We start from the raw sequence: 25451 nt of genomic DNA on the forward strand, positions 1-25451 counted from the left end.
GTTTTATAGATTTTCGCACGTGAGATGAATCCTCAATAAAATCATTCGCGTCAAAACCTCGCGATATTTCCAGATATTTCCGCCATTCGCCTCTGTAAACGTGCAGGTGCATTGCAATTCGAACAATACCATTTTCCGATATATTCCACCTCGTCAATCAGAGATTCAATAGACGTTTTCTGCGAGAGAGAAAGGGAGAGAGTTCAAAATTACTATTATTAGACAACACCTACGCTTCCGATCGAGGTATTACGTAATTCGGTAAACGATAAATGGAACACTCAACAAATGGAACAAAATAGAAATCGCAAAATTTACTTATTATTGTTAATGTAAAGTGAAAACTGGGCAAAGAAAATGAACAAGGACAAAGAGTTACAACTCTTTCTAATTCACCATTCTGGTCTCGCACATAATAAAGGTAAATTGCGCGCACCGACATCCACGATCCCTCCTCGGTCAGAGAGAAATTGAGATGAATGCTGTGGGTCAATATTTGACAAGAGAAAAAGGAGCGGGGGGAAATAATACATTTTTTCTTCCTCTCTTTAGGTCACAAACTTGCTTCTGCTTATTCGATCAGCCAATACACACGCGCATATAAAGTTACGCACGCAATAACCGTGTACGCGATTGGTTATTAGCTCTCGTAGCATTTTCACGTTCTAATTTATTCGAATTAAAAATAATGGAAATTCAGTTTATAAAAACGTTCACGAGTTATTGAATTATGTACGCACATATATGAATATATTATATCGTGAAAATAATAAAAATATTGAAATATTATACTATGTGGTCGCGTATATATGTGTATATTTCTGACCGAGTTAATAAATTCGCAACGCACACGCAAAAAAAAATTAATGAGATGTTTTCAGTGCAAAGAAAGACTTTCTCGCTACGGAAAATTGGATAAAAAAATATATAGCTATAATAATAAATTAAGAAATTATATCCCAATTTGGGACATGATTTAGCGGACATTAATTAACGAAATTCTACAAGTCGCTCACATTCTTGTGTATAACAAATAAAAATGTGGAAAATTAAAACTGTCAATAACACTGTTAAAAAACTAACTGTTCAACGAAAAATATAATATCAATGAATGCAATTGGCCAAATACTTGGTTTTATAATCATCAATTTATAATTGACACTAAGTGATTTAGAACTCCTTTAATTAGTGTATCCAGAATACCTTCAAATGTGTATACGTTTCTGTAAATCTATAGATTACGTGAATATTTTTTTTTTTATAATATAGTCTGTAAATATCTTGATTTAGAAAAACAATCTTGTATTTCATTTTGTATATTATAAAACCTTAGACAAAAAAATAAACATTTATCCGTAAGTTGCAATTTTAATATAATATTTATTTTCTGTATGAAACTCTTTAAATGTAAATATATTGTACGGAATAATCTTTATATTATTTACTTGATGTAAATGAATCATATATAAAAACAGATTATGGGACATCTGTGCATAGTATATAATCTCTGCATCCATAATACGATTATAATTTAAATACAGAACTTTTAATATTGATAAAATACTAATTATTTTACATTTTGGAGTATCGGTACAGAATAAACATATATTTTATGATTGTAATACTTATTACAAAAGCAAATATTATAACATAGCCGTATCATAATCGATACATTGAAAATGTCAAATTACTAAGTAAAGTTTGATCTTTACGTTAGTATATCATTTAAATTATGATTAATTGCGGCAATATAATTGCAATACGGTAAATGTTCCGATTAACTTACACCTCACGGATCATTTTTATTTTTACATATATTGTAGAGGGTACATTCCTAAGTAATACACGCTTTGAATTTTGTGGCGCTCTCTTCTGGTTCCAGAGATATGCGATTTTAAAGTTTCATAGTTTTAATTCTTTTTCTCCGATATTATAAAGTAATATTAAGAAAAGTGAAGTTTATTTACGTTGTATTTGTTGTAGAGCAAACGAAAAAGTATTTGTTTACATTTATGGGATGGGTACACGGTCATGAATATTTTGTCAATAATGTGTTTCACCTATTTCTCGTAGTTTGTTAATAGCTTTTAACAACCCAACTTTATTTTTAAAACTGAAAATAGGTTTGAGTTAAGTTATATCTTTCAGAAATGGAGCCCCCCCCCCCCCCGTAAGAGGGGCGGAACCCACTGTGTCCACGCATATATTTTACAAAGTGAAGCGAGGTCCACCTCACAATTGTTGTTTGGATGGAAAAGTGTATGCGTGGACGCAGTGGATTCCGCCCCCCTACGGGGGAGCTCCACTTCCGGAATAACCTAATCCAAACCTATTTCTGATTTAAAAATATAAACATGCAAGTAGAATATAACGAAAAGATGATACAAATAAATACGAAAATTATGATACTTCAAAATCGCATATCTCTGGAACCAGAAGAGAGAGCCACAAAATTCAAAGCGTGTATTAGAAATATACTCTCTACAATATATGTAAAAATAAAAACGATCCATGAGGTGTAAGCTAATCCAAACATTTACCAGTTAGAAATATAAGATCAGCATTTTGTAAATATTAAAGCGAAAGATTATTTCTCGTATCTTTATAATTTTACGTATAATTATATTACACTATATTATTGCTTTTGCAATTGCAAATGTATCTGGAAGAATTTTAGGATTGATTGCACCAATCAAGATATAAACAATAAATTATTTTATGTTTAGAAAAAAAACGGTACTCGTAGAATATTTTTTTTATAGAGAAAGATATTTGTCAAAATATTTTTTAAATACCCGTAAAATAATAGCCGATATTGTAATTAAGGAAGAAATGTCCTAGTAACGGGACGCTAATAGCTATATGATAACGGATGAAGCTTCATGCGAGAAACGGCAATTCTACAAGAGAGTCTGTCGACTGCTCCTATTGTAGACATTGTTTAAATTCTCGCAATTTATTTCGTCCCGGTGAGACCGGCACTCACCTACGATCCATATCTTGCCCTATGGAACCGCCGTTAATCTTAACTACAATACATCTCGCTGCCACTGAGGTATTCTCGCTTGAAATCATCTAATTGACGAGCATTTGAGTTCTCAACGGACCTTCAATGTATTGTTGTCGAATGACCGCGCATTGTGCACCTTCTGTCAATCCTCGCACGGTGCACTAGCGCTATCGGATGTATTTCCATAATGAACACAAATTAGTGTCCTCCCGGGAAAGCCGGATGCAGTTGATCCGACTGCTCATAGCGTCATGACAGAAAGATAGAGATAGACTAAGAGAAGCATTTATCGCCATTCTGGGAACAGCTAGAGAGGGCGGATAAGAAAAATGTAGATATTAATAGGCAAATAAAATTAGCATGTGAGAATATAAAAAAATAAAATATAATTAAGGAAAATTTGAACGCATGTTTTTGCAATGTATTAGTAAAAAAATTCAATTTTTAAAATTTTCTAAAAAATAGATATGATATATTTATATATTAAAAAGTGATAAAAACAGTTAAATAATAAGAAACTATATATACACATACAATCTTTCAATGAAAGAAATCAGCTATTAATAAAGTTAATAAAATATGGTTTAAATGATATGTGCTAATTAACGATACGCCGAGAAAATATGGTTAAAATGGTCTGTGGCGTATAATTAACGACACGGCGAGAAAATGACAAGTCGTTAATTACATACGTTTTTATGCTAGATGTCACAAGAAAATGCATGTAAATTTGATTTTAAATTCTAGGTGAATCCACAAAAATGTAATTAGCGAAGGCGAAAGGAATGAGAAATATGAAGAAGGAGGGACGGAGGAAGATAAGAGATAAACGGCGTGGATGCTGCTCTGCGCGAGGTAAGCTCCCATGAGAAGCTTATTTTTAGCTAGAAACAGAATCGATTCATCCCTTCTGATGCTATGCCAGTTGCCGCGATGGTACCAGCAACATCGAGCCCAAAGCAGTGCGGCAACTGAAGAGGGAGGAAGGATGAGGGTGAGAATAAGGCCGTGGGAGGGACACACGAAGGGTGGTGGTTGACGCTTATGCGAAAGAGAAAGGGAGAGAGAGAGAGGATGAAGAGATAGAAAGAAGCAGATGGAACATCGGGCTTATATATATATATATATATATATATATAAACCGACTCGTGCTTGTGTGACTGTGTACATACATGAAGCGCAGCAACAGGCGACGTCGGTCTCAAATAAAGCTCCATGGCTCTCTCTCTCTCTCTCTCTCCCGACCCCCCCCCCCCCCCCCCCCCCACACATTATGCCCCTCTGACCCTCTTTCGCCGGTATATCTTGACGCCTCTACCCCGTGGCCCTATTCCGCGCGTGTCCATACAACAGAACAGTCGGAAAGAGACCGATGTAAAATTCAGTACTTCGGTTCCGGGGCGTTTTATCTCTTCGAAATACGTCCTTCATTTTGCTTTGATCGTAAACCCCTCACCAACGAATCAGAATCTTGTCGATTGCCACGACCGTATTAAAGTTCTAAGAAAATTTTTATGAATTGCGTATCACTTCCGCACTTAGATGAGCAACATTATTGGTTTTTAGAAAAGTTACATTATATAGAGTATCTCTTGTGATGAAATACACACAAATACTTTGGATCCTAGAATTAATGTTGAATAGAAAATAGCACATGAATACAAATAAATTCGATAATCGACTATAAATATAAATTATTCGAATATAATTTTCTATTTTGATATATAAATTTAATTTTAAATATGTACGGTAGAAAGAGATATATCGGTATAAGATTAATTTGAGAATCAATCAAACGCAAACAGTATCGATCGTTGAACCAAGTACTCGACAACGTCATTGCGTATTGATGGTGAATCTCGCTCGGATAGTTGTTATCCATTAATCTTCGTAGTTGGTGATGGATTCATTCAAGAGCATCGCGAAGCATCATTGATAGATCTGATGTACATCGGCGCGGATTGTCGATACTTAGCGAGCTCGATGTGATTCCATCGTGCCGGATATCGGATATCGGGCATCGACAATTGTTAATTCGCAAAAGTTAATTAACATGCGAAACCTTGTCTGCGAGCAGCATAAATACCGCGAAGCTCGTAATTATATTTAATACAATATTTCATGAAATATATATCTCCCTCTTTCAATAATAATGCCAATTTTATGCGATTTCCCATAATCGGACTTGCGATGCCAATAAATATACATGTAGCTAACACACGATCGGCTTTTACATCATTTCGTGAAATGAAATATTTGGCATAGCGATAAGATATACAGTGTAAAATGAGCATGCTCGTCTGCCGTATATAATATAATCACTGCATAAACAAACTGATTTGAATATTTGTAGATGCATCCGGGGAATATTTATACGAGTCAAACGAGGCTCTTTGACGTTTCACAGAGATGTACGAAAAAGCGTAGAGAAAAGCATTTGAGTCACGCTTGACCTCCCGCTCACTCGAGAGAAAGCGTCAAGTTTCTACGTCGCTGACGCGGCTTGAATTTAACCCGTTATATATTCACGAGAATGGATTTAATTTTACGGTGACGAGGAGAGAGAAGGAGATGGAATGAAGGTAATATGAACGGCAGTTATCGTCGATGCGAATCGACGCGATAAGAACAGATGGGACGAGAGCGACGTGTGTGCAACTGATGTGTCGCAACATGCGGCCCTTCGAGCCCTTTCCTGCGGCACCTGTTCAATTGTCATCGTGCGCCTGGCATGGCAATCGACGAATTAAAGCGCCGCAAATGCAACGAATACATTTACGCTAATACGTGCTTTGCATGCACATCACGAGCTGCGCGTATACCGTCGGTTTTCGGTCCCTACAGAGCGTCGCGACGATTGTTACGAGACTTCTCTTCGAAAATCAATTAACGGACAATTTACCGTGACCTGTCACGGCGATTACGTTGTGTCAAACGATTATGCATATGCACAAATCGTATTACGTTTTTTGTGTATTTTAAACGCGAGATTTTGACTTGGAAATATTAACAAAAAAGGAATTTATTGCATTTGATAAAAATTAATTATTTGTTATTTTATATCAAAGGATATGATAACAGGAAACGAGTCCACAATATATTTGAATCGTTTTTTCTGGTTATCGAAAATTACATATTTCGCTAGAATACTAAAATAAAATTTCATCAAATCTAACTAACCAATTTTTCACAGGACAATTTTGCTTCCGCAAATGTATATTTTAATAATACAATCAATTCCAGAGGAGCGAATACTGATCAATCTGCCAGATCCATTTTCGAAATCTCACAAGATCAAAAGAACTACCCTCGAGATTGATTTCTCGCGTAAAATTGTGATTCCATAAAAAGGGGAAATTGAAGCGCTTCTGCCCTCCGTTTTAACTTGCATATTTCTCGGTAACATGTATATGAAAATCTCGCGATATAGCATACACGTGTGTCCGTCAACAGATTTCGCTCGTTTTTCATCGTCTTCCAACTATGTAATGGCTTCTCTTTGGCTTGTTTTATTCTCTCTCTTTCTCTCTATCTCTCTATCTCTCTATCTCTCTCTCTATCTATCTAAAGCCGAGCACAGCTTGTTCTATTATTTCACCACTCGAGTAGACGAGAAAAGCTGGCTGTGAATTTACAGCGCTCAAGTTTCGAGCACTCACAAAGCTAAATCGTAGCGACAAGTGAAAAAACGTCGAAAATATGTGGGGAGTTTATGACTTTATTGCGCTTGACACGTTACAGCGGAATGGCATTGTCGTTCCGCGTTAATTTTTCGCGTTGCGCTGTTACGGCGGTATCGATTACCCTTCAACGTGCGTTCGGCATCGTTATTAATGTTAAGAATCGTCGGATTTAACTTTCACACTCCTCTCGATATAGCGTCACCATCCTTGACCTCGTCGCAAGCATGAACGAATAAAGAGCATCTCGGTTACTACTGCGCCACAGTGGGAAATATAATTTATTAAAAGCTATTTTTTAGCTGTCGTGTATATGTGTGTGTATGTATGTATGTGTGTGGTTGTACTTACAGAATGTAACTTGGATATTCAATCATGGTAATCAAAAAGTAGAGCTTGAAATAAAACGATAACTGCTAAGTTACTTCGATATCCCTCACAAACGCGACTGCACGAATAATTAATCAAGACACTATTACTTTTCCCTTTATCGTATTACAAACTTATTATCAAATGGCTGTTCTTTTTAGAAGTTAATCGCGAAATCCATTAATATGAGGGAAACATCGAAGAATACGAACCGATTGCTTAACGCTCGATGACAAACAACCGAGTCATTTTTACGAAAGAAAAATATCTTGTTTGTTGAACAAACAACAATGTTCGATAATGCAAGAAATCCAAAACGGTTGCCTCAGGCAGACAGAATATTCCAGTACGTGGCTTCTCAGATAAGAAGATCCATATTTGTCCATGCTTTAAGGTCGCGACAGCACATATGATAATACAAAACTTAAACAGACAGAAAAATCCTGCGAAAATCCGTGAAAATTTCTCAAATCTTAAAAATATTTTTATAGCTACTTTTAAAATCAGATTATTCAGAAGCGATTAGTGATTGAGATATTGAAATTAGAATGATAGTTGACTTTATCATAAATAAATCAATAATTTATAATAATAATAATAATAATGTACTATTGCAATTAATACATTTTGCGAATTATTAATAATTTTTCTACATGTCAAGAGAAATTATTTCGTAAAAGAGGACTCAAGCATATTTCGCTTACGCGACCTGAAGCGAAAACACGTTCTGCACATAGTACAGCACACCGAAACTGCGATGCATCTGGACGACTATTCATCCCATCAACTCTAGCGCTTTGTATTTTCATAACTCTATCATTTTCCCGCAACTTAATTTAAACAGCGATATTAACTCGAGAATAGCCAACTGGAAATGAGAAGCTCATTTAACGCGAGCGTGTTCATAAAATAATTTGAATACGCCAATCGTTATCCACATAATTTAGCAATTCACATTATGATTTGTCACCGTATTTGACAAATTGAAATATTATGCAATAGAACTATGTATACAACAGTTGGGAAAGGTTTGGATAAATATGTGGTTAATAGACTGCCGACGTTCGAATGAAAATATAATATACATACATTTACTCAATTAACGCATTCGACACTCGCGGGGGAGTTCAATATTTTCAGAATGTATATTTTTTACGCTTCCGTTATTTTCAGCATGTGTTTATCCAAATCCTGTTGTATTGTGACAAATCGAACAACATTTTACGAAATGAAAACATTTTTGCGCTATTTATACAATAACAAAAAAAATATTCTCGCTATAGCTACTCTTTCCTCGATCCATGGTTCACGGATCACCGAGAACTGTGGTACCCGTGTGGGATGAAATTTGTACGAACAATATTGTAATAATATTTTTACATATATGCATATGTATATTCATACATACGTACATATATATATATATATATATATATATATGTGTGTGTACAAAATTAGAATATTATCATCCGATATTAATTTGACAGATATCTGTATTTAAAGCGCGTTAAATGAAGCAGATGAAAAATATTTGAATCGATATTTATATATATATATACATGTGTGTGTACAAAATTAGAATATTATCATCCGATATTAATTTGACAGATATCTGTATTTAAAGCGCGTTAAATGAAGCAGATGAAAAATATTTGAATCGATATTATATATCGATTTTTGATATTTATTCAAATATGCTAATAAATGGACATTCCATGTAAAAGTCACTCAAATACAACTTGTATAGCAAATGTTACTATTTATCTATATTTTCAGACGTATATTATCCTCCGGAAGATAAATAAACTATATTCTTAAAACAAAAGTTTCCAGTCGAGTACGAGAAAATCATGAAGAAGTAACGCGCGGTGTATCAAAGTATCGGATAATTTCATTTTATTGTGACCCGCGACGTGTGCCACTTTGCTCGTAAACGGCCACCGAGGTCTTTAAATAATTTACGTTTGCCGAGTAAACACATTTTCCGCTGCACCAGCTGCGAAAAAGATGTGCGGCAGGGAGAGACGCAGTCTTCGCGTCACGTCTTTAGAAAAGAGACGCATAACAGGCCTGCGTCGTTGCATCCAGTAGGAGGCTTACTACGCCATCGTCGATGACAATGGGGTTGTAAAATGGAACGAGTATACTGGGACACAAGAAGAACGATGTCCTTGCGGCGGCCACTACGTGACGCGACATCGTCAAGGCTCATGTTGATTTCGTACTTACTCTCGCTAAAAGAAGAACTGCAAATCAATTTCAATTTCGCGAGCTATGCATTGAACCGAAAAGTTGAGTATTTCTAGTTTAGCTTTAAAAAAGACATTTAAAAAGTATTTTGATAAAGCAACTTGTATGTATGCGTGATTGGTCTGAAAAACATATTTTAATTTAATATTATATTAAAATGTTTATCTCAATATATTTCTTATCGTTAGACATATAATATTAAAACATTCTATCTTTCAAAAATTCCAATTGTGATAAATATTTTTAAAAATGGAAAAGATATATATGAAAGTTATATTTTTGTTAAATCTCGCGTCGAAGCGCTATTAAAAACAGATTTCAAACCGAATTGAAAGCTAAACCGTATAAATTCTACAAACCAATGAAACATTCAGTATGCTTTGCAGTTCTTATCGGCGATAATTGCGATATTAAACGAAGTCGAGCTGTTAAAGCGACTGGAGTTACAGCCTCGCATTATTTTTCGCAGCAGGTGCATGCAATCGATTTATCGGCCGCAACGAAAGTGGAAATAAGGAAAAAAACAGCTTCCTCCTTGTCTAGGAGACCAAAAGAAAATACTAAACGGCCGATATATCTTTAGAAAAAGTGGGAAAGTCGACGAGCATCACGTGACCTTTGCAGAAATCGATACGCTCTCTCTATCCCTATTATCTCACGCATCCACATATCGTCGATGAATCCCTTAATTGCTCCACGCATTTCGGATTTATCCGTTTAACGAGAAAGTTATATCGGCCGCAACGAAAGTGGAAATAAGGAAAAAAACAGCTTCCTCCTTGTCTAGGAGACCAAAAGAAAATACTAAACGGCCGATATATCTTTAGAAAAAGTGGGAAAGTCGACGAGCATCACGTGACCTTTGCAGAAATCGATACGCTCTCTCTATCCCTATTATCTCACGCATCCACATATCGTCGATGAATCCCTTAATTGCTCCTCCCGAAATTTATATATACGGAAATTCGGCAGGAGATGTTTCATCCACCGTAATAACTTAGGATTTGTGATGCCAAGAATGCGAAAAATGACTAGACACACTTTTTACTTGCGTTCATAAATTCAAAAGATTCATTGCACATTTTTTGTCATCGTCTTCCAACTATGTAATGGCTTCTCTTTGGCTTGTTTTATTCTCTCTCTTTCTCTCTATCTCTCTATCTCTCTATCTCTCTCTCTATCTATCTAAAGCCGAGCACAGCTTGTTCTATTATTTCACCACTCGAGTAGACGAGAAAAGCTGGCTGTGAATTTACAGCGCTCAAGTTTCGAGCATATTTAAAATAATATCTTTAAATTAACTAGAAAGAATACAAAATTAAATAGCCGCATTTGGTGTTAATTATCGCATTTGTATAGTAAAGCGAATCTTAGTTCACGATATTTCGAGAGTTTTATATTACAAATTGGAACTTATTTGAAAGTTGCCATATTGCTAAAAATGCATGTATGTATCGAAAAAATTGTGTAAAAAGCTTTTGAAACATCAATTCGCTCTACGAATTGAATATCACGGAAAATAAAATACACAAGACCGACATATATACATTGTTAGAAGTAGCGTACGAGTTTTTAAATTAACATGTGCCCCTTGTGCGTACAAATGACACATTAGCCTTTGACATTAAATATATTTTCATAAAATAAACGTTTTTGAATTATGTATTATGCGCATTTGAATACATCATCACACGAAAAAGGCTGGAGAAGTTACATTACTTTACGTATTACCTTCCATGACAATTTTTACATGATATTAACCACGCAAAAAAATTATTAAAATATATCAAATTTTTTTTTTCTTCTTTATAGATACAAATTATATATCGGAATACAATTTTTTCTCAGATTTACCGCTAAAATGTAACTCTTGCAATGTAATATTTCATGTTTGCAAAAGCTTAAAAGCAGCGCGTTTTACGAACTTTGGAATTGCGATTAACCCGACAGTCATTACGTACGCAATTCCTATTGACATATTTATAGTGCTGAAGTGGAACACACGTGTAACGTTGAAGCGAAAGTGGAAGGAGAATATTCAATTTCTCCGCTAAAGTTCTTGTTTTCGTCGCGCATAGGTATTGAGGACAAGGATAACTCCTTACACTGGACTTTCTAGTAGCGAATAACATAAGCTGTTGCGTATGTTGCCCAGCTTACGCGCGCATACCAAGACACATACCTGTTTATCCGGCTCTTTGCCTTTGGCGGTGATGAGTCGATCGCAATAGCAGCCCTCCAGCATAACGACGCCACTGGGTCGTGAACAGTTTTCGCTCTCGTAATAGAATAGTAAATTCTGTAACATACATCACAGCCGCCTAAGATAAAATCGCGTTTCTCGTGAAGAAAACGTGAGGAAATGAACAATTGTAATTTCTTATATTCTCTGTGTGAAAAGATAATGATATCGTGACATTTAATGAGTCATTCCTGACTAACATAATCGTGTTGCATCATTACAATTTGCATATTAAAAAAGATTTAAATGTCTTAACGATATATAATTTAGGTATCTCTTTTTCATTCAAGTATAGGGCTTTCTATTATTAAATTTTTGACGTATAATCTTTTCTCTCTCAGCGCCAGAAGGCGCAGGAATATGCCTGACCACATCTAGAGCGCTTCTACTGAAAGACCGCCTTGCTCGGGCGCGGTATAAAATATTACACAAGGCAATTTTCTTTACAGTAAGAAATTTCTACGAGAGATATTCGGAAGTAATTAAATCTTAATTTATTTAAAAATGCACACACACACATGTACATACATAAAATTAATGTCGTACATCATGGTTATATTATGAGCGCAATGTTTGTTGAGCGAAATGTGTGAAACTTAATTCAAATGTAATTATATCTTTCATTTGAAATAATAATTTGTAAGATTTGTAGGGATAGAAAGCAGAAATTGCACATTACGCTCAGGTACGCGAAATAAAATAATTTACAGAAATACAATTGCTACTATTACTAGAAAATAAGAACTGTATAAAATACTATTATCTGGTTTACGTTAAACTAAATTGCGTTCGCGTTGTCGACGGAAAATTCATGGAATGAATATCGTAATTCGACACATGCTCTCATATTTCATAAAGCCAGTTACATTCGAGATAATCCGCTGAGTAAAATTCGTATCGCTGATATGTGATACAAATACAAAATAATTTTTCTATCTTTGCAATGTGACATTATCAATAAATGTCTAGAATTGTTCGTCATTTTAAATAGCATTCCATTCGTGCATTTCGCGTATCTTGATCAATTGAGCCGGATCGCGTCCTGGTTTCAGAACAATCTAAATTTTGCAGAAAAGATCGACTAAATTATTAAATGGGGTGCTGTACGCGTGTCTGTTGATAAAATAAAAAGTAATTTGCGACGATGACACTCATGTCTCGTAATAAAGTTTTATGGAACGAACTTCGTAAAGAAAAGAAGATACTACAGTCTCAGAGAAAAACCCCGGAGCACAAATCTTAGATTAATTTAACTTCTGTCTCGGAAATGGCGTGTACATTTTTATCGCGCGCGACGAGAGTTTCATTTCTTTTACTAGTTTCAAACACGTGCTTTCTAGAAAAATGTAAGCGTTCTCGCATAAAGATCGATTACGAGCGAGCCAAGTTTTTGATCCGCAGTAATTCAAGATAGGCGCGATAAGTTTAACAAGCTTTAAAATCGCAAGAGAGCTCAAGTTACCTCTATTATCCAATGACTCGGAACGTCTCGGCAAGAAAGATATTCGATTATCGCGGGCCGTGTAAAAGTTTCGACGAGCAATGAGCAAAACGCAACTTTATCGTGCAACGATATCTCCGTTTATTTGACGAACTTTCGCAAACAACGAAGTATCGCATTTTATTAATTACTTCACTTATATCTTACTTCCTCTTGTATTTATTTGATCGTATCGAAACGAAAAAGAGAACTACAGTATACTTCCTGTATTTATTTGATCCTACCCATTATCCTTCGGTATATAAGCTGTCCTGAGCTTCTATAAGGTAAAAGTAAAGTGTGGAAATCCTAGGGTACTCGGTAGATTGTTTTTCTTTCAAACTAAAATTAGTTAAACGGTTGGATGATGTAACGTAACTTTTGTTAAAAAAGTTCAAACTCATTTGCGATGCGATGACACGACTCTCATCTTTAATAGAATAATTACAAGTTTCGCGTCTACACCATCGCCGTCATAATTGAGCGGCTTCATGATCGCAAAAATTATACAACGGGATGATTTATCTGTGACTTAAAGGATTATGAGGAAAAAAAGACAGGAAAGCAAGGAAAGATATGGCCCAAATTCTTATTGTTAGCGTAGATGTCTCCCAAATGACAAAGTATCTGTTGCAAACTATGTCGAAAGCTCTTTCCTTAATTGTATTAGTTGGTTAACCCGAAACGCCGCGAGAGTTAATGAGACCTTTTCGAAGTTTGTAACGGCCACGAAACAATATCCCCGTGAGCAGTAAAGAAATTTCCGCGAATTGCGAGGAAGAAGCTTTATGCTTTATACAAGTTCGGGCAAACTTAGATATTGTCGTTATTTTATTTCAATGGCTATATATATTAATAGTTGGAAATATCACATTGTTTTGAGGTAATGCCAAGAAATAATGATAATTTTCCGCCAAGCGAACTTTCTGAGAAAAACCATAGTAATTAATGTTGGAAAATCATTAACTCTCTATGCAATATAATTGTAAAATAATTTTTGTTGTTGTTGTAATTAATAAAGAGATGAGTATACATATATGTATATCCTCCGAGAAAACAAAAATTGTAGATAAATGTAAAATTAAATTCAAATTCAGATTCTGACAAGTGTGAGATTCAAATGGAACACATAAATTAGATCGCTTTCCCTTTTTCTCTCTTTCTCTTTTTTTCTCTGCGGTACAAATAAAGTAAATCGTGCACTTTTTTATCTCACGGCATAACAAACAATTCACTGACCTGGTAGAGAACGAACCATCGTTGTTGCCATTTAGTAGAGTCAGCTGTCCGCTTGTGCAAATATCCCGATAGCGAATGATCGTAATGGGCTTTCTCCGAAAGCATGACTAGTTGAGCGTCATTTACCCTCACTGCAACACATGGCAGACACGTATCGCGTGTGAATAGAGCAATTAAAACCGACGTGTATATAGGAGTCGCCCAGATTTAGGCAATAGAGGGACAAGAAATGTAGCGCATGCAACGTGCCATTACTCAAATTTCCACAAACACTTTCGCAAAATGAAATTTGTAGAAAAGACAATTTGTAAATTTTTGCAAAAAAAAATCTTTATTTCCCTACTTAAAAAATATTTTAGTATCAAAATTATTTCGATTGATTGTTTACTCTTTATCACATATGCGTATTTGAAATGTATGCATTTACGAGTTTTATGCTAGATCGCGACTTTTGCGAGAATATATATTAATTGTGCAAATAAAGATATATTTGCAAATCAACATATAACATATAAATACATTTGAATTACAAAATTACATATGGGATATATATCTACGCATTTACCGCATAATACCGAATGCAATGCACTGCATCACAATTATGCGTCGAATTGTCATACTATTCCAAAATAATAACGTTCAAAGTACCGAGGCGAATCTTGTTTACATCATATGAGTGTAAATATTAATAATCCGTTGACGACAAGCATGCTAGCAGACAATATTGTTCAAATCTGCCGTTTGTTCGTACAATAAGTCAACGTCCAATAAATTACAGTGTTCGTAATTAAAAACGTACGGCCGTTATTTGAGGGAGCGAATGACAAGTTTCGCGAAGGCAAATAATCCGCGATTAAAAAATTACGGTTTCTCGTATATAATACAATCACGATCTGTCAAAATCAATATTTGAAGAGTCGCGATACCGAGAGATGCCGTTCATGCATGCAAACTATACTCGGGTCACTTCCAGGATTTCAATCTCCGCTGACGATCTGCGGCTCCCAGTACGCTCAGGGAAAATGCAGCTTTGGTTTAACTGCAGCTTCTGCAGCACAAATGCAAAAGTCGTCCGCTCGATCGACCAACACGTGTATGACGTAAATTGCGAGAAGTCGCCGCGCAATTCGCGATTATAACAGTTCGTACGTCGCGAACTTTCGTGGTCGTGTGTTAACTTTAGCGCGGAGATACGCGCGACGTTTAAGAAACTTTATTCCACCCGAACAAATCGAACTCGAAGTTTCCCCGCGGATAGGCGACGAAATTCGCATAATCTTACGTGCGTTTCGCGAGAAATGGAGCGAAACGTACAAAAATCTAATCTCGATATCGCGTAGAAAATTTTCTATGCAAACAATGAACTTATAACACGAGCATTATTGCAATGAGAGCGGCTCAGTGAGAGGAGGCAAACTTTTTTCAACGTAAATATCATAGTATCGAAAAGACATCAAACTTTTTTGACACGCGCGGTTTCAGTATAAATAACACTATTACTCGTTGAAATGAAAATATCATTGAAAAATTAGTCTATGTCTTGTTCAATTTAGTGTAATAATTAAGGGCATTTTTTGATTTGTTGATTAATTAAATTTCCATAAATATTTGCCATATTTTAAACGTGTTTATTACAAATAAATAAATTTTTAAAATATTAATTTATAAAATGCGTTCGCATTTTTTGCAAATTGTTCGCAAATTTTATTACAGCGATGTTACATATTCAAATATGCAGTAATGATCATCAAAGAATTATCTTTTATAAAAATACATGAATTTATTAATAATTTTCTTCCACGATATTTCAATTCCATTTAAAACTACTGCGCGTTTAGAATAAATATTATACAATAGTAAAATCTCTCTCACGCACATATACAACATGAAATCGGAAAATATTATTTGTGGAAATCTAAATCTCTCTTACATACACTGCGCGTTATATCCATTATTTTATACACTATTTTATTAAGAGCAAAGGTGACAAAAAAACGAAATACATCTTACCAGTTTTTTGCATCTTGGGACTGAGCATGATCACAGGTCGTTAACAGAAGGATGCTTCTCTCTCTCTCACGTTGATCTTCACAGCGGTGATTGATTGTCCAGATTACCTTGTTTAGGTTCCAATAGTGTAGAAAATAACACCTTGTGTGCTAAAGTTAAGTGTCAAGGATGTATATCGATCGGTTTTGAAGACGCCAGCTTTTCCGTGGATTTATCGAAAGCCGTAGCATCTGCCAACGTGAAAGAAGATTTCTTTGATAAGTAACACAGCTGTCGAGGGGATATATATTAATAAAATTGTTATAGCTTCAATCTCCTTCAGTAGCCACCGATTCGCGATTGACAGAGATAAATCTTTTTGACAGATATTGATATTTGATAATATGTACATATATATATCGTTCTAAAAATATATTGATGTCCGATCCAGATGTTTATTTTCGCAATGACATGTTATTGAGCTTCAACGAGGAAACGCTCCGATAACGTTAACTCCTATAAATCAGATGAATCATTAATTGAGTAAATATTATTATCGAGCCGATTCAACATAACCGGAATCATTCACATCCCCGAATACACAACGAAAATTTGCCATACGGTATTCCGCGATATATTTACATAAATATGCTAGCACGCATCGGTGCAATAATTTCGTATCACGGTAATTGAATCAAAACGATATGAAATCAGAGCTGATTTTCTAACTCGCATTAATTCGAAATCTCGACGTCGCTAACTTTCGATATCTATTGATTAATTTTTACTTTATCCTTTTGTTCATATTATTATTTGGAATTATTTGTTTTGTAAGTCGTTTCCAGTTCATAAAAACGAACGCTAACTCTGCTAAAAGTAGAAAATTGAAGCGATGGTACACGCTAATCTCGCGGAAATAAGATGTTAATCTATTTACGATTAAAATCGATATTCTCGAGTTTTAACTTTCATGAAAGCGCGAATCTAATAGCCATCTTCCGTTTCGATTGCTCTCAATCAAATTGATTGCGAATGCAACTTTGACGCTTTCTATACGTATCTAAATATCACATATTAATCTTTATTCTCGCATTAATTCATCAATTATATTATATTAAAATAAAGTAAAATTAATTCGTGGTTTTTGACAAAAAAGATTGTCTCTGTGTGTGAAACGTCTCGAAACACATTAATAAAAAATATTATATTGTATTATCGTTTTTTATGCGTTGTACAATTTGTAATATGAATAAAATATCCCCGATAATCAAAAATATTAATATATAGCTCGACAATTAATTAAAAATAGTCAATGTTTTACAGTTTATAAGTACATTCGTATCGTTAAAATAATTGAAATAGAAAAAGATTTGCAATCTATTTCCAAGAAATATTTGTATGCTGCGTTATATGATTTTTTATTTAAAGCTTGTGAGCTACGCATAGGTCTGGGAGTTTTCCGATACGCCTAGTGATACGATCCATTTTTTAAACGCTCGCTACACAGATGCATCGTTTTAAAAATATTCGCATTTTCCAATTTTGTATTTAATTACTCCATTTATTGTTTCATGATATTTGTTGTTAAAATTGTAATTATTATGCTTTTATATTCGCTGCGAAATTATTGGAAAAAATTGTCAATCATTTAATCTCGAAATGAGAATAAGAGGAGAAAAATGCAACTCATGCTTTTGTATAATTTGAATTCGCTCTCTCCTACTATTTGCATTCGCAAAAGGTATTGCAACATCAACATCTAAAGAAAAAAAAAATCATCGATTCTTCGAAAATATCGACAAAGATCCAAGACAATTATTTAGCAAGAGAAATGAAACAGGGGAGGAAAGTGACGATAAGCACAAGAGAATCTTTCAGGACACGAATTTTCCAGAAAAATGGAAAAGAGAGGAGATCATCATTCTTGTTTTCTTCTATAAAAATGGTCAGTAACTTCCAAAATTTCAATAGAGAAGAATCGAGGAGAGAAAAAGAAGAGGAAGAAGAAGATGGAAGAAAGTTCAAAACATCTCATATCTTTTTCACAATACCTGTTACTCCTGCGTGCGTATTTCGTCGCACGCGTCATTTGCCTCCTCTCACCTTCTCATCCACCCTCTCTTTCGCCAGCTTCCGCTGTCTTCCGGCGAGTGATCTCGCCTCGCCACCTGTTCGTGCCTACTCTCAAGACCGCATGTCGTATAACTATCACCCTCTCTTTCTTTCTTTCTCTCCTCTCTCTCTCTCTCTCTCAATCTCTCTACCAAACTATCGATATATATATCGCCTTCTCGGCAACCCTTGAGAGAGGGAGAGAAAGAAAGAGAGGGAGAGAGGGGGAGGGGAAAGAGGTAGGGAGAGGAAGAGAGAGAGAGAAATCTACCTGCGCTTGCCTGCGTACCTGCCTGGCCCTTGCCGAGGGGCCGCCTTGGATCTTCAACATCGACAACACCCTCGTTGGCTAACCCAGGTCGGACCAAGCTGAGCTATACATACTAACTATAGTAGAAAGCGTTAATTTTAGCTCTAGAGAAACCCTTCGCAGAATAGGAAACATACAAAACAAAACGTCTTGAAATGCATAGATAAATAAAAAAAAATTACAGAAAATGGAGCAAAATATAACAAGATATGACATATATGTATTTGCGTACGTATATGTGTCTGTATGTGCGAGCGTGGGTATGAGGCAAAGGTGCTACGAGGGAAAACTCGCGAGCGCGTGTCCCTTATCCGTGAAAATTAATAATGCATCGCCCCTTGACAAGGGCCACATTAACCGTGACCCCGGCTAATCCGGCGGAGTCGATCGCAGGAGTTAAACGTTTTCTTTTTTTTCTTTTTTGTATATTTATATAGACCTTGGAAGGGTATTTATAATGCGTTAAAAAAGTCTCATACTCTTTTTGTTTGATAAAAGAAAAATATTTAAAAGTTAAATATTTAAATTTAACAAATTTTATTTAGAGCTATTAAAAAAAAAAAAAATAACTTCTTTTTATGTAAGAAAAAAAATATGAATTATGGACAATTTAATATTAAGTGGAAAATAAGATTTTGTCTTTTATTTGCATCTCTGATGTTTGATTTTTTTAATTTTTATTTGCCTATAATATAAAGCAAAGTTTGGAGGTCTGACATATTTGTCAGAAATTCTTGTTTAATCCGATCTGAGAGAGCCTATCGTCAAATTTATTATCAATCTTTCAATGTTCGAAACGCGTCATCCGTGTAATTGTAGGCATCATGTAGAAAAGGAAATATTTACCGGTGCAAAACAACGTACATAATTATGTAATAGGAGTAACGCGTAAACAGTCGCGTTATTTCTCGCAAAGCGAAATTATAGATACGCCCCTTTGATTATAATCGAGTTATAATCGGGTTGTCGAATACTGGAATATCGCAACAAGCGCATATGCATCCGACGCCTCGTGCATTAGGAGCGACGATAAACTCCGTATTGTGAGAACAGAACGCAATTTACAGTCTTCGGATCTATGGGGCAAGACACGGCCACCCGCATATACGTAACGGGTATGCGTGCGTAGAGATATTTTCTCTTCGATGCCAAATTGTTCTCGGAATGATCAAAGGGGTATTTTGTCAGTGCCCGTAACATAACTAGAGTATCATACGATGCACCGCAGCTTTGCATTACGGCGAAAGTTCAAAGCTAAATTCTCTGTATATTCAAGTTCCTTCGCTCTATTTTCTTTTCCCAGAATATATAAATTTTCATTTATAACAAAATGTTTTTTTACGAATGTATCCTTGCAAGTTGTTTAATTATATAGATACATTGTTATTAATAAAGATTCGTGCATATAAAAAGAGAGAAAGAAAAAGAGAGAGATTCTTTCTCGGCTTTTATATAATGTACATTTATTACAAACTTCATTTTTTTAAATACATGTTTTTCTACGAATGGTGTAACATGGGTATAACTTTAATTAGACAAAGAATAACAGCATAGGTAAAACATTAAAAAAATTACATGTATATATATATATACGAAGAAAAAAGTAAGTAAAAAGTAATATTCTCAATTGGACCTGATTTTATAAAATATATATAGTTAATATATATATTTATGCGCGCGGATACCGAAATAGAATAATAATAAAAAGACGATAAAATTATTTCATGCTTTATATCCGTTTTGCGCTTGAAAATCTCTATATTACGAAATATTATTTTATCCATCGATATCAGCGAGCATTGTTCAATTTATGATGTATGCTACATTGATAGATAAATTTCTCTCTCTGCCAATCAAGCTGCAACGTATTATTTCACATGTGCGTTTGAATGCAATAATATACGTAATGTTATAATTTAATAATTATCATGCACTTACGGTTCTGTCTATTCTAGGTTTACATGATTTCGTATTTTCCGTTTGTTTCTTCCCATCATCGAAAAATCTGAATTGTTATTGCAAAACATGTGTGTTATTAATAAATTCTATTGAAATTCATATATAAGTATAAATATAAATATATACAAAATATTTTACCTATGTTTCTGTTTAAAATCGCGAGAATATAATTCTGTTATAGAAATTTTCTCTTCATTATTTTCCGTATTTAGATTTTCGAAAATGAGTTCATCTTTACTTGCTTTTTTATTTAAAGACAACCTATTCTCTGTCGTGTACTGCTTATGTAAAGTGAACTTATTATAGAACTTATGCTCTTCGGAATTATTGCGAGGTCTGTAATGATCCTTCGTTTCGGTATGTGTAATGTTTGATTCAGTATCCTCAACTGCGTGTGAGCTCAAAATATTGATTCGATTATGTAGTTCCGTCAGTTCCTTCAAGTTCAGCGACTAGAAAGGATGATTGATAACGAACCGCGACGCGTAAGAAATTATGTATTAATTGATTCCCTCTTGCAAACACGCGTACCTGTAACCAACTCTCCGAGTCAAACGGACTTCTCTCGATTTTCATAATATCTTCGAATCTTGTCTGCAATCTTTCGACGTTCTCGTTATGTCTCTTACGAAAAGCGTTCAAACTACTGTCATATTTTTTCTTCAACAATGCTAATTTGTTCTGATACTCCTCTACCTGGGACTGTTAGAACGAAATTAAAGTATTTACAAGAAATTATTCAAAAGAAAAATACTATAAAAGAAAAAAAAATATATGTACTTTAACTTTAATTTGTAAATCGTTCTTCTCCTGCAACAGATAAGTAATACACTCTTCAAGATTCTTTATTTCGTAATCTCTCAGCTTTACGTCATCCATCAAATTTTTAATTTCATGCAGTTTGCTCTCGTATTGTCCTTCGAGGAATCTTAACTTGTGCACAGCATTCTCAGTATTACAATCTACTTCTTGAGCGACCGTAACTAATTCATCATGCGTGCATTGACTCGTGTAAAATTCCTCATCTTGTTGACAAGACTTGAAGAAAATTGTCGACATTATTAGATTGTATCCGAGATGTTAATTAGTCATTGCGATAAAAGTAACAATAAGATTTAGTAAATGTGTTTACCTTATCAGCATATACTTTCGCCTGTTGCTTTTCCTTTTCATTTTCCAAAATTTCTTTGCTTTGATGTCGTTCAGACGTATTCTCCATATCTGTGTCGTATTCTTTGATTTCCGTTCGAAGGCGCACGATTTTGTCATAAATTTTCCCAGGAAGTGTGTACAGTGTATCTTTCAAGGACTTGATCATATCTTCGTGCGTGTACAACAATTGATCGTTAGTATTTTTTACAGTGTCTATGTCCGTTTTCAATGTCTCATTTCTCTGCGATAACGTTCGCAGTTCATTTTCGATGTCTGCCGTGGAACTTTGACAATTCACTATCTCGCTCCTCAGATAGTCTACTTTCACCAGTAGTCTCTCTTTATCCATGTCTAAATCCGATAGATTCGCTTGCAGAACATTTATCACGGCCATATTGTCGCTCTCTCTTCTCAATAATGAAATCGTGTCATTGCTCCGAGCGAGTTCAATTACAATTTTGCTCAACTGGTCGCACAATGATTGATTCTCGTTCTGCAGCTTCACGATATCGCCCTGCTTTTGCGTTATAATGGCATCATATCTGATGCTTTCATGCGTTAAAGCCATTCTATTCTTTTCATCCTTACGTTCCAGATCCGCTATTATTTCAGCGTTCTTAGAAATAATCTCATTAGCTTGTGTAAGCTTATTTTTCAGATCATTATTCTCCATTTGTAGTTCTATCAATCTGCCAAACCGATAAATATTTTAAGAAAGATCGGTTAAATATTTTTAACAATATAAATAATCAGGGTACTAACTTTTTTCTCATATTGTCGATATTATTTGTTTCCTCCTTTAAAATATTGATGGTTTGCTGTAGGTCATCTATCTGTTGATTTAACTTGCGCATCTGGTCTCTTTGTACTCGTAATTCCTCGTTTTGCGCGGTGTTTGTATCGAAAAGATCAACGTTTTCGCTTTTCAATGAGAGAAGATCTTCGTGCAACGTCTCAATCTCCGAGTCTCTCTTATTTATTACAGCTTCCAACACCTTCTCCTTCTCAAGCATCCTTTTTCTTATCTGCTCCTGAATCATGCAATCCCCTTCACCCCTCTGCAGCATATGCTCCGCCACTTTTTGTTTTAATTTCGTAATCTCAAGATCCTTCTTTTGCAGCTCCTGCTGCTGCTTCGCGAACTCTTTAACGATCTGCACGTGATAATCCCCGGCGCCTTAACGAATTTGTTTAACTGTCAATCGACGTGTCATCGAGAAATTACGCGAGATACTATACATATTATACCTTGAAGAACTGTGGATATCTCGTGTATCTTGTCGATGGAACGTTTGATATGCGTCGCGAGAGCGTGATCGATTTCTTCGTACGAAATTACTTCGTTCAATTCTATTTTTTCCGATTCTTCGGAACATATCACACTAGAGTCAATATCATCCGACTGAATCTGAACGTTAACTAATTCTTTAGATAAATGACAATCACCGCAATTACTCGACGTGGAGTCTTCTGCAATATTATTGCAATTTATTAGCATCTGTACGCGCGTATCACAAATTATCTATTAATACGTAATCATGTATCGATCAATATATAATTAGATGTAATCTGCCAATGTCGAATTTCCTATGCGCGCTATTATTATTTAACTTATGCCTCGGAATATACCTGCAGCCGGCTGGATCGATCCATGTCCGGTATCAAAATCTGTGTTTGTAATCTCGCTGACGGACTCTTGGCTGTAACATGCCACATAAGCCTTTAAGTTATCTATCTCCCGCAGACGATTACGTCGTTCTAGTTTACACTCCTCCAACTCGGCTATGAACGCTTTTAAAGCGGACAACGCGCTCTGGACATCTAAGCAAGTGTCGTGCTCGCATTTGGTGTACTCGCAAATCCCCTCATACGCTATCTTAGACTCGTCCAAATTGTTCAAACTACTTTTCAGCATGTTAGTGAGATTACCGACTTCCCGCTCCATGCAAATTAGCTGCATTTCGCACTGCGAGATCTTCTCGTTTTTGACCTGAATCTCATTTTTCAAGTTGGCCACTACATCATTCATCTCTACCTGATCGTGAACACAATTTTACTATGTATCTATTTATACACTTCTCCGTAAAGTCAGTTTAAGATTTAGGATTAGATCTGATTACGTATACCAGGCATCGAGTTTATTGATATAATATTATACCTAATTATTTTTACAAAGCGCGATTATTATTAATCCTTTTATATATTTACTATATTTTATATTGTCCGTAAAATTAATTTTTAGACCTGCGAAAAAAAAGAAAGTATTTCATTAAAACATTATCTCTACATTTTCCTATAATCTCTTTTTTATTCAAAACTGTAACTCTCTGTATATCTTCAATAATCGATAAGTCTGTAATTGATAAAATTTAATTATGCATATTTTTATAACTAAAAGCTTAAGATAAAACGTGACGTTGTACTGACATTTTCAAAAAAAAAATCTATATCCCGTTATTAATTGAATCGGCATTAAAATTATGAGAATATAACGTGATGCACGAGAAGCCAAATGACGCACCTCACGAGTGTCGGCCGCAACAGACATTTGCTTTATCAACGTCAATAGTCGTTTTATTTCGTCTTCTCTGTCCGCCAACGTGCAACTTTGCTCATGATATTGCTTCTGAAGAATATCCCGCTCCCGCCAGACATTTTTCACCTGCTCTAAAGCAATACCGCAGCTTTCCGCCTCTTTAGATAAATGCTCCATCTCTTTCATCTTCCGCTAATTTATCATAGTTTTATATGCACATTAATCTATTAAACTATAGTCAAATTCAATTTCTCTAAGCGATTATATTACGTAGTATATACTATGTCTCACGTACTAACCGTAAGAGACTCGTTTTCTATAGAAAGTACTTCTGTCTCTTTAACTTCCTGCCTAAGTGTTTGAATTTCTTGCGATTGCAAATAACAAACTTGACATTTTCTACCTAATTCCATCTTCAACTGATCCACCAGACACTCCGAAGAAGAAAGCTAAATAGTGCATAATATAAAACTCGGTTAAAAAAATATGTATACAATTATATAAAAAATAATTTGTACAAATCTTTTTTTTTTTTTTTGAAAAATACGTATTACTTTTGCACTTAAATTTTCCACTTCGACATTGCGCTTGTCGTTTACTATTTTCAACTTTTCTTGCAAGATCTAAGATATAAGAGAGATTTAAATGATTACACAAATTTTTAACTAACGTAATTAATAATAAATATTGATTTACATTAAGATTATGTCTCAAAATGTTTGCATTTTTATCTTCTTCTTTTAACAATGTTTGTAAATGCTTATTCAATTCTCGCAGCTCTTCTAGCTCATCTTCCTTCATCTAAAAATGAGTCAAGTTCACTACGTGTAGATATTTATGTTACATAAAAATCTCGTTTGAATAAAAATTCCATTCAATTAATATTGTTTCGTACACCAAGTTCGTTCTTCAAAACTATAATTTCCGAATCTTTTTGAATAATTACTCCTTTATGATTTTTCTCACAGACTTCGGGATCCAAGTTTATCCTTAACTCGCTTTCCGATGTTGATACACTTTCGCTACTTTCACAGTATTGACTAGACGACGAGTCGACATTAGATTGTCCATCGTAAGCGTCATTTTTATATCTGTCCGTTTGTACACCCACTTCGCAAACTTC

General features: G+C 34.9%; 2 protein-coding genes across 7 annotated transcripts in view; both read right to left on the reverse strand.

The window, feature by feature from the left end:
• LOC115235813 (ras-specific guanine nucleotide-releasing factor 2-like) overlaps positions 1-18537 on the reverse strand; it is a 54728-nt gene extending 36191 nt beyond the window's left edge. For 4 of the 6 annotated variants that reach the window (XM_029807838.1, XM_029807840.1, XM_029807839.1 and 1 more), the window contains exons 1-4: positions 18311-18537; positions 16281-16510; positions 14271-14401; positions 11492-11608 (exon numbers count right to left, since the gene is read on the reverse strand). In XM_029807838.1, the coding sequence (XP_029663698.1) occupies positions 11492-11608; positions 14271-14401; positions 16281-16308 (276 nt within the window). In that variant the 5' untranslated portion in view covers positions 16309-16510; positions 18311-18537. Of the gene's footprint in view, positions 1-11491; positions 11609-14270; positions 14402-16280 lie in introns of all 6 variants that reach the window. The other 2 variants (XM_029807837.1, XM_029807841.1) reach the window with 2 other exon arrangements.
• A 1933-nt stretch (positions 18538-20470) lies between these two features.
• LOC115235820 (tropomyosin beta chain-like) lies at positions 20471-22465 on the reverse strand. Its single transcript, XM_029807857.1, has 6 exons — positions 21788-22465; positions 21421-21678; positions 21172-21342; positions 20779-21092; positions 20620-20686; positions 20471-20539 (listed from the first exon to the last, which is right to left on the reverse strand). The coding sequence occupies exons 1-6, from the start codon at positions 22463-22465 to the stop codon at positions 20471-20473; spliced, it is 1557 nt and encodes a 518-aa protein (XP_029663717.1).
• Between the last annotated feature and the right edge of the window lie 2986 nt (positions 22466-25451).

Source organism: Formica exsecta, unplaced genomic scaffold (genome assembly GCF_003651465.1).
Source record: "Formica exsecta isolate Colony F162 unplaced genomic scaffold, ASM365146v1 scaffold236, whole genome shotgun sequence".
NCBI classification, from domain to species: Eukaryota; Metazoa; Arthropoda; class Insecta; order Hymenoptera; family Formicidae; genus Formica; species Formica exsecta.